Raw genomic sequence first — 11185 nt, forward strand, 5'->3', positions numbered from 1 at the left:
CGAAGGATTTGTGGCAAGTCACAAAGATCCAAGGGACCGTGATGATGGCCACCCTGCGGTGAACAGGTGGTCAGAATCATATCCTGGCTCAAAGAGACACAGGTTACTGATGCCAGCACCGACCATGTCGAAGGTGCCCCTGGAGGTGACTGGTTGGATCACTCCGGCGGCCCATGCACACCCCATTGTGATAGTTCTGGCGACGTCACACCCGAGATCGAAGGAGTGCCGCGGAGAACTACACCAGTAAGCGGGGGACAAAGATCAAGCAGCAGCGAAGCTACCAACAACCAGTGAGAGCCGGGAAGAAGAAATGAGAGAAGCCAGTTATATCATCTCATGCCTAATCCAGCTCCCAGCATGTTACTGAGAGACTATGCGTGTGATCTGACATGTGTGGACCTCTGAGAATTTATACTTTGTTGTTCCACATACAGCACTGTTCTTTTTTCTGGTCCATATTTCCCCACCCTCCCCAACTCCATTTCACGCAGAACTTGTCAGCCAACTTGGGGAGGATTGTAGTGTACCACCCTACCAGAACTCCCTAAACAAATCCATCCGGGGCTGGGCTCAGCCAGAAGAGATAAATAAACGGGGTGTGGACTGCTAGAGGCCACCCTCACATGAGTAACAGAGCGTACGTGTGTGTGTGTGTGTGTGCGATCTCGTCAGCCAACTGTATCCTGCGCGGCCTAGCGCCGCTGTCTACAGGTGCATGCAGGGGAGAGGCCTCTTAAGTGGGCCTTGCGCTGCGCTCTGGAGCATCAGCATGTCCTTGTCCATGTAGCACAGTGGTTCCCAAAGTGTGCGCCGCGGCACCCCGGTGAGCCTTTACAAGAAGCCAGGGGCGCCGCGGCTCCGCGGAGGATGTGGGGGGTTTGAAAGAAATTCCACCTTCAACACGCATCACAATCAGGCCCTCCGTGGTGCCTGTAAATCAATCGCCGCAGGTTATAGCCAGTCTCTCCCCGGCGCTTGACTTCGAGAACCCGCTGCTATCAGAAATACTGGACCTACCAACACGAATGTTAAAGGATATATAAAGATGAGGAGTTATGGTAAAATACATTCAGGTTTGTTCACTCTGAGTGCCGGGGCTAAAGCAAAGCAACATTGCGTTACACACTTTCCAAAGTTATTTTATTTGCATGTGTAGTTGAAGAAGTGAAGGTAGTCCACCTCGGGAGGATGAGCAGGCGCGGTTATCAGACTGTCTTTTCAAGAGATAGGTTGTAAGGAAATCTTGTAGAGTAGGAGTTAGGAATAGGATCTGACAAGGAAAGGTATTTCATAGGAATGGCTTAACATCGATTCGATTCCTGACAGCTGTGAACCAGTACGATTTTTTTCTGCTGTTTATGGTGAAAGAATGCAAGATTATGTTTTGTGAGGCATACCAATGCCCTAAAATTTCGACGTCATCTTTCAAACGCATAAGCACCATAACATTCAGAACCATGACCCCTGGCTCCATAGTCTTACACTGCATCTATCCTCCACACACATCCTACAACATTCATAGGGTAAAAATGTACACATTGTTTAGTCTCACATTGATGAGGTGAAAGACTAAATTGTGGGTGGAGGAAAGATCAATTTAAAAACAAGCATTTGCAATGCAATAGGTCTCGCATTAGGAAAGTTTGAGCTATTGGTATTGTAAATGACAATTGTTTTATTTATTTATGTGTTGGTTTTGAAAATAGCTAAATTAATAGCTTTGTCATTTACAATGCCAATAGTTTTAACTTTCGCAAATGTGACACCTATAGCATTTGTAATGCAACATGTCTTGTATTTACGTGACTTAGATGTATTGATATTACAAATAACAATGGCTTTTAATTTTTTTAATCATTAATACTTAAATAAAAGTTATTGTAATTTATAATGGCAATAGCTTTTGTAAACAACTTTTGTGAAGATTATGTTCATTGTATTTTCTTGTGACGAAAATCCAAGAAGAGAAGTGAAATATTAACATCTTTTTGTGACATTTGTAAAAAAGCTTGAAACATTGAGAGAACATATTTGAACCAGTTGTTGAATGGTTGCACAGATTGATGCTGTGGTAGCGCTGAGTGATGTGGTGGCTACGAGTAATGCTGTGGCGTTCAGTGAGGCTGTGGTGGGGCTGAGTGATGCTGTGGTGATGCAATAGATAGATAGAGTGAGTGCAATAGATAGATAGAGTGAGTGCGAAAGAGTGAGTGCAATAGATAGATAGAGTGAGTGTGATGGATAGAGGGAGGGCGATAGATAGATAGATAGATAGATAGATAGATAGATAGATAGATAGATAGATAGATAGATAGATAGATAGATAGATAGATAGATAGATAGATAGATAAGGGCGATAGATAGACAGAGTGAGGACGATCGATAGATAGAGTGATGGCGATAGAGTGAGTGCGATAGATAGACAGAGTGAGGGCGATAGATAGACAGATAAAGTGTCATTATGTTGCATTGAGTAGAGTGTAAGTATGTGGCATGTAATTATGTAGCACTGAGTGGTAATATGGGGGGTGTATGTTGTATTCAGTAGAGTGTAATTTTGTGGCATGTAATTATGTGGCACTGAGTGGTATTTGGAGTGTATGTTTCATTGAGTGCAGTGTAATTATGTAGCATATAATTATGTGGCACTGAGTGGTATTGTGTGGAGTGTGTGTTGCATTCAGTAGAGTGTAATTATGTGGTGTGTAATTATCTGGCACTGAGTGGTATTTGGAGTGTATGTTGCATGGCGTGCAGTGTAATTATGTTGCATATAATTATGTGGCACTGAGTGGTATTATGGGGAGGTTATGTTGTATTCAGTAGAGTATGTGTGTGGCGTGTAATTATGTGGCACTGAGTGGTATTATTTGGAGTGTATGTTGCATTGAGTGCAGTGTAATGATGTTGCGTGTAATTATGTGGCACTGTGGTATTATGTGGAGTGTATTTATGTTGCATTGAGTATAGTGTAATTATGTTGCGTGTAATTATGTGGCACTGAGTGGTATTATGAGGAGTGTATGTTGTATTCAGTGGAGTGTAATTGTGTTGCGTGTAATTATGTGGCACGGAGTGGTATTGTTTGGAGTGTATGTTGCATTGAGTGCAGTGTAATGATGTAACATATAATTATGTGGCACTGAGTGGTATTGTGTGGAGTGTGTGTTGCATTCAGTAGAGTGTAATTATGTGGTGTGTAATTTTGTGGCACTGAGTAATATTTGGAGTGTATGTGGCATTGAGTGCTGTGTAATTATGTGGTGTGTACTTATGTGGCACTGAGTGGTATTTCGAGTGTATGTTGCATTGAGTGCAGTGTAATTATGTGGCACTGAATGATATTTGGAGTGTATGTTGCACTGAGTGTAGTGTAATTATGTGGCGTGTAATTATGTTGTACTAAGTGGTATTTTGAATGTATGTTGCATTGAGTGCAGTGTAATTATGTTGAGTGCAATTATGTGGCACTGAGTGGTATTTGGAGTGTATGTGGCATTGAGTGCAGTGTAATTATGTGGCATGTAATTATGTGACACCGAGTGGTATTTGGAGTGTATATGGCATTGAGTACAGTGTAATTATTTGGCGTGTAAATATGTGGCACTGAGTGGTATTTGGAGTGTTTGTTGCATTGAGTGCTGTGTAATTATGTGGCATTGAGTGGGATTTGGAGTGTATGTTGCATTGAGTGCAGGGTAATTGTGTGGCGTGTAATTATGTGGCACTGAGTGGTATTTGGAGTGTATGTTACATTGAGTGCAGTGTAATTATGTGGAGTGTAATTATGTGGCACTGAGTGGTATTTGGGGTGTATGTTCCATTGTAGAGTGTGTGGGGGTGCAGAGTGTGAATGGGCAGGAGAGCAGTGAATGGGCAGGAGAGCAGTGAATAGGCAGGAGAGAGGTGGGTGGGCAGGAGAGGGGTGACCTGGCAGGAGAGCAGTGAATGAGCAGGAGAGGGGTAAATGGGCAGGACTGGTGAATGGGCAGGAGAGCAGTGAATGGCGGGGGAGGGGTGAGTGGGCAGGGGAGTGGTGAATGGGCAGGGGAGCGGTGAATGGGCAGGAGAGAGTTAAGTGGGCAGGTGAAAGGCGAATGGGCAGGAGAGGGGTGAATGGCGGGAGAGGGGTGAATGGCGGGAGAGGGGTGACTGGGCTGGAGAGCAGTGAATGGGAAGGAAATGGGTGAATGGGCAGGAGAGCTGTGAATGGGCAGGAGAGCTGTGAATGGGCAGGAGAGCTGTGAATGGGAAGGAGAGGGGTGACTGGGCAGGAGAGGGGTGACTGGGCAGGAGAGGGGTGACTGGGCAGGAGAGCGGTGAATGGGCAGGAGAGCAGTGAATGGGCAGGAGAGCGGTGAATGGGCAGGAGGGGGTGAATGGGCAGGAGGGGGGCAATGGGCAGGACGGGGGCAATGGGCAGGAGGGGGGCGGGAGGGGATGAATAGCGGGACAGGGTGACTGGGCAGGAGAGCAGTGAATCAGCAGGAGAGCGATGATGGGCAGGAGAGCGGTGAATGGGTAGGAGAGGGTTTACTGGTGGGAGAGGGGTTAATGAGCTGGAGAGCGGTGAATGGGGTGGTGAATGCGCAGGAGAGGATTTACTGGTTTGAGAGGGGTGGATGGGCAGGAGAGCGGTGTTGGGCAGGGGTGTGGTGAATGGGCAGGAGAGCGGTGAATGGGAAGGAGAGGGGTGAATGGAAAAGAGAGCAGTGAATGGGCAGGAGAGCGGTGAATGGGCAGGAGAGCTGTGAATGGGCAGGAGAGCGGTGAATGGGCAGGAGAGTGGTGAATGGGCAGGAGAGCGGTGAATGGGCAGGAGAGCGGTGAATGGGCAGGAGAGCGGTGAATGGGCAGGAGAGTGGTGAATGGGCAGGAGAGTGGTGAATGGGCAGGAGAGTGGTGAATGGGCGGGAGAGTGGTGAATGGGCAGGAGAGCGGTGAATGTGCAAGAGAGCAGAGAATGGACAGGAGCACTGAAATGGGCAGGAGAGGGGTGAATGGGGATGAGAGGGGTGAATGGGGGAGAGGGGTGACTTGGCAGGATGGCGGTGAATGGGCAGGAGGGTGGTGAATGGGCAGGAGGGTGGTGAATGGGCAGGAAAGGGGTGAATGGCGGTGAGTGGATAAGGGGTGGGAAGGCGGTGAATAAGGAGTAACTGGAATATGGGCGATGGTAAAAATAAGTTTGTTGAACGTGGATCCGGGGTGTGCAGCACCTCCTCTGAAGAGAGGGGGAGGCGTGAAGGCGGGGAAGGGATACCGAGGCCTGAGGAGGCAGCCGGGGCGCTGCACGTAGGAGAGGGCGCATCAGTGGATGTGAAGGTCGGCAGAGGGGGGAGAGTTCGAGGAGAGGTGAGAGTGGAGGAGGCGCTGTGAACAGGCTAGTGACCGAGGGCAGGAGGGGGGGCTGCGAGAACATAGGGCCGAATAAAGCTAAGGGCGGACAGACAAGAGCCGCACCCCATGGAAGTAGAGGGAGAGCCACGGCAGAACGGGGGCTTGGTGCTTCCAGAAAGGGGCAGTAGGGGGACACGGCAGGTGAAGTTGCTGACCTGGCACCTGCGGCCCCTGGGGGCCATGACATTTTTTGGACGCTTCAGACCGCCCTGACCTCGGTGGGGGCCACCTGGGAGGGACTCCCCTAGGCACTGATTGGGGCACAGCTCCATGTAACTGGAGAGCCCGGCAGCAGTGCCAGGCACCCTATACGCAGGAGGCGGACGGGGCCCCTGGGAGAGCAGAGAGAGCGCAATGCATCCAAGGCACGGTGTAAAGCGCACTGACTGCCAAGGCCTCAGTCTCTCGGCGCTGCACCTCGCCTCAAGCCTCTCTGTCCTGAATGCTTGCATCTGGGGCACAAGAATAAACAACTGGACAGCACGGGATGAGTCAATGGATAAATGGATACATGTATGGATGAATGGACAGCGAGCTGCGCAGGAGACCGAATCAACGCGAAGAAGGAGGCCACGATTCCTCAATTATCCCCACGACATGTGGGGCTTCGATATAAAGAATATAAAGAACAGAAAGCACTTTTTTTTAATCTGGAGAGATGAAGTGAACTAACCCTGTAACACAAGTGCTTCAGGGCGCACTGGACAGGTTCAGAGATTAACACACACTAGTGCAAGCCAGGCACCACAGCTGCCTCTGTGACCTCCTCAGCACAGCCCTGTGTTATATGCCTGATACAGTGTGTGATAGTGTGAGGAGCTGTGAAGTACAACTTAAGTCTGTTTCACGCACACCCACAGGGTACAAATGCAGCGACAACTGCCCCTTGGTCGAGGTTAAAGGCACGAGCGCTCACAATATACTGACCTTCGTCAGGTCCAAGCTATAGACGTGTGTTTTATGTTATGAAAATGCATTCTCTTGTGAAGGAGGCAGCGTGGTACATGCCTCACGGACTGGCATTACAAGGGCAGTTGTGCCCGCTGCTTGCACCAGCATTTGTTGTGTTCAGGACAGGATGCGTTTTCACGTTTAGGTGCGTGTGCTGGATGTTCACGCAGAGCACTGTCAAAGTCCGTGCAGGGGAACTTCTTTGTGGAAATACTAATAGCGCTTCGTGCAGTCCTGCAGTTTCTAAGCGCTTTAAAAATTAAAATACATTGAGTGAGGATATGAATTAAAAATAAAGTTTAACATTTTGAAAGAGCGCTTCCGTAGTTGGTCTGACTTATTGAGATGAACGTACCAGAAAAGTAGAAGCTGCATGCTGTGCTGGAGTTAGCCCCTCTCTGTAGTATTAAGGCGGCTTCTCAGTTACCCTCCTGCGCACAGACTTACAATCTTCCAGTAAATTACCGCTGTGAGGGAAGGAGGAGGGGTGTTCAAAGAAACAAGTCACCCACCGCCAGGCGCATTTTCTGCAACATCAGCCATCAGTGCGAGAGACACTAACACCGGTAGAGACAAACGACGGACTACTCCATTATAGCAGTGTGGAACGAAAAGAAGAAATAAACAAGCCGTGAGCGTGCACGTCCCGAAACCGGAAGTTCAGGAGCGTCACGGCTGTCGCGCGGTGGCTGCAGAAGTCAGGAGGGGCGACTGAGGATATCGATGAGTGAGTGGGGCTTAGTTGTAGGGGGGGGCGGGTGTGTGTGTATGTGCGTGTGTTCAGGGGGGGCTGCGTGCGTGATTGAGAGAGGCGCTGTGTGAATGTGGGACAGACAGGAGATGTGCACGGCGCCGGGAGGCTGGGCATGCGCGTCCACGATGTTAAATCTGCGCGCGAAGCCCGGTTAGGTAAGAGAGGGGAGGGGAGAGGGGGTTGCCTGTATATGTCTGCCTGCGTGTGTGTGTGTCTGTGTCTGTGTGTATGTGTGTGTGTGTAAGTAAGTGCGTGTGCGCGCGTGTGTGTGTCTGTGTGCATGCACGCACGTTAGGCTGACTTGCTGGGAATATGGACGGAGCCGGCGTGCGCTTTCGCGCACCCAAATCCACATGACAAGCTAGTAACACCCTCTTGTCCCTCATTCCCCCGAGACGGGCAGCTATAAGTCTCCAGCTGGACGCATCCTTCGGATGCTATTCCTGGCGAGGCCTAACTAGGCGGTTCAGTAGGCATCTCGCCATGGCAGGTGACCGGTAAAAACACCTGTCCTGCTTCTACAATTTGTTGCTGTCAACACTATCAGTCTTCCACATCCTTGTGAGCTGACACAAGTCATGCTTCATTAAGGAGGTTGCATATGGCTTGTCCCTTCAGACCTCAAACCACAGTTCTGGTTCGCATTCTATGCCACAGAAAGTTTTTAGCAAACACGTATATTTGTGTGTGCTACACTGGGAATAATTTCCAAGAGGCGTTGCCTCACTATGCAATTAGAATTACTTTTAAAAAATTGATAGCATACTTCATTATTTTGTCATTTTTACACATACTAATTCTGTCTGGACAAACATTCCACCTCATTACTACCAGTTAAACAACCAAATACATAAATAAGCCATTGAAGGACCTTTGCCAAGTGTCTTTCCACACGTGGGAACACATATCGCCACATTTTTTGTACCTTTTGATCTGTTTGAGGTAGAAACTACTTTTTTGTTAACATCTGCAGACTATGCAACAGATGGTGAATTATGCAGCTCATCCTTATTTTTGCAAAAAAAAGCAGCTTCAGCAAAATCACATTATTCCAGCGGCACTTTTTAAAACACAAACTCATGCAGCTAGTAGTATGACATGTGAAGTACTCCTACATTTATGTAAATGCAGGGCTTTAAGTGGGATAAAAAAACTGGGGCGGGGGGGGGGGTCTCAAAGGGGCGTGGACGATGTAATAAAGGGTGTAGCTTAAAACACTTAAGCTAAAAATCTGTGCTTAGCATAGTGTGCTGCCTATCCCACCGGTAAAAAAATGGTGGGGAGCCACGGTCAACTGCCCTTCTCTCTACGGTAGAGTTTCTGTGCACTCCTTACAATGCGCTGTAGAAGCTGACACCGCGTTCTAGAAAAGGGCTTCCTCTTCTGTCATCGCACATTCCCAGCACCTAGCTGCTTGTGGCCTTTTGTTGCAGGAGTGCCTGAGTGTTTTATAATAATATGTTTATGTTAGCCAAGCTCTTACATTTCTTAAGTTCATGCGTGAGTAGCTCATCTAGGATACGTGTTTGCTTTGCGATCTGGGACTATCAATGAAGGCCCTGGGAGACTGAAGAGCTCAATGTGAGACTTGTGGCATGCTTGAACATGAAGAACTATGTCCACCTCTATCATTGTCTGGTCGAAGATAATGCAATTGTATTTTCCTGTACTAGCGTCAAGTTAAAGGGCACATGTCATTGGTTGTGATGTAAACATTATTCTATATACCATTTTAGAAGTGTGAAAAATCCTACCCCTTTTTAGACATGAAATTTTGGCAAATAAGTAAAACCTCTGAGGCCACTTTTGGCACCAGATATCCCATTAAAGCAGAAACAATTGTGATGCTTTAAGGGCAAGAAGGGGGTAAAAGGAGTAGGAAGAGAGGAGACTTGATGTGGATGGAAAAAACAGTAAGGAGTCAAAGCAGAAGCATGGCAAAATGCCTCAGAATATGCAGTCGTTTTCAATCAATCAATCAAAGCATTCAGTGATTAATTTTTCTTGCTGTCTAAGTTAACTGCAACTTCTCTTAATGTGTGCATTGTATAAAGATTTAACCGGAGACTAGTTTGTTAATGTTAAGTCTCACATCCTCGTTGATGATTATGTTTTTTATCATCACCATGTTAATGTTTCCTGATGTAGCTCTCTTCCTTGAGGACCAAGCAGAGGATAGGGGCGAAAACAAATATAGTCAACCAATCAATTATTTTCCACATTCCTAACGTGGTTCTATCTCTCTTGGATTGTGTAGATGACGGAGCAGAGGAAACGACGGCAGCGCATGGGCTTCGTGGACGTGCAGAACAGCACGAGCGGGAGCAACCAGATCGCAAGAACCCAACCTGAAATGATCAGATAGCCATCCCTTCCCTCTCCCAGGAATCACGACCTCTGATTGCTCAGCAGTGGAGGTGGACAATGGGCCATTCTTACCTGACCTAGGTGGCTGGATACATGACCGTGTGCCCACAAATCTTATCCCCGAGTTTCTAGGTTGAATGAATTCTAAAACGCATTAGAAAGCAGAGAGAAAGAAAGGGGGATGGGCATGCACATAGGAATGCAGTGGTCTCTCATCACTAGGAGTTTTTGAGGTCTTCATCACAAATTCACAGATGTGTTGCAAACCACTATCCTTTGGATCACCTTTTAGCATGTGTGGAGAGAGAATTTATTTAGGAATCCTGTCTTTGGGTGACTGTTTTAATCCCTCATCTTAAACTTGGCATCTCCTTTGAGTTCTCAGTCTTTATTCCTTTGTCCACTGGAGCGTTTAGCTCACGTCCAAACACTGAATTCCTGTTTCCCTTCTTAATGTTCTGAAGAACTAGACATTCTAGTAGCCACTGACAGTTATGTCTAGTTCCTCTAGAGCGGCTTCTGCTGGATTTTGAATCTGCGCGGATAAGGCTCGGAGGTGGGGCCTTTAGCTCTGAATTCTAAAGCTTCCCTCGTTTATTGCAAATGCCAAGTGGGCAACCCCTACCTAGCAGACGAATATTGACCACATTGATGGCTCTATTCTTTCTTGCCAAGCCTTGGACAGGTTTGTTATCATTGTTTACTGTATATATGAACGGGAAGGTTTTGATACTGTAAATTTTATTCGCTCTACACGCACACACACTACATATTATTGCTTGTAAGTACACATCAAGAAGACAGAAGCAATATCACATTTGGTCATTATTGTAAAGTAGGTGAATTAACTTATTGCTTTCATCCAGGAGAGGATTCCAAACATTTGTGCCACATGCAGTACCTCAGACATTTCTCCAAATGACCTTTTGACTCCCTTTTCGGAGTGCTCAATCCAATGTGTTCAATTTGTTCTCTGCAACATAAACAGATGGCGCGGAGGGTTGTTGGTGTGAATAGATTACCCGGTATCGGGTCTTAATTAACCAGTCAGACACATATCAAGGAAGGCACAGAGGTGAGGTGCACTGTGAATGGTGTTTGTGATTTTTTTGTTGTGCAATGGCGGAGGGAAACTGAGGGAGTGTATGTTATTGTTTGGGGTTATGTCCTATTGATCTCTGAAACTTGAGATGTAAGATGTACATTTTCTTTTAACAAAATAAAAAGGAGAGAACTTTTAATGAAACGTGTGTACTTAAAGAACAAAGATGGAAACTGGACGAATTATCAGAAGTGGATGGATGAGACACCAGTAAGTCTTTTGTTGACCAGATCCTGGTAGAGTTTATTGGTGTTCCACACAACTCATGCAGACACAGACTAACTTTTAGTTAAGAGAACAGTTGTTAAAGACCTTGGAGTAGGGTGAGGGTCACCACATTGGCATGGGGAAAGACCTGCCAGTAGCAAGGACCATTATATTGCAAAGACATGACAACTAATCTGTAGGCTTTAAATGTAGTAGGACACCATATTGTTTAAAGGGGGCTACCCAGTCAGCGTTTTACCTTGGGCACTAAAGTCTGCCAGGAAATCCATCATTCACTTGGCTGTGGGAGAACGTACCTTGAAGTATACCAATGACTAAGCTAGGGATTGAAGCTGATACTACTATAGTTTAGAAAGCCAGTCTGAAAATCAGGTCATCAA

General features: G+C 46.9%; 1 protein-coding gene across 1 annotated transcript in view; it reads left to right on the forward strand.

The window, feature by feature from the left end:
- Positions 1-10716, forward strand: part of ITPR3 (inositol 1,4,5-trisphosphate receptor type 3) — a 588642-nt gene extending 577926 nt beyond the window's left edge. Inside the window, exon 58 of the mRNA XM_086923190.1 lies at positions 9366-10716. Coding sequence (XP_086779316.1) covers positions 9366-9473 — 108 coding nt within the window. The 3' untranslated portion in view covers positions 9474-10716. The remainder of the gene's footprint in view (positions 1-9365) is intronic.
- Positions 10717-11185: the final 469 nt, after the last annotated feature.

Source organism: Lissotriton vulgaris, chromosome 5 (assembly GCF_964263255.1).
Source record: "Lissotriton vulgaris chromosome 5, aLisVul1.2, whole genome shotgun sequence".
NCBI lineage: Eukaryota > Metazoa > Chordata > Amphibia > Caudata > Salamandridae > Lissotriton > Lissotriton vulgaris.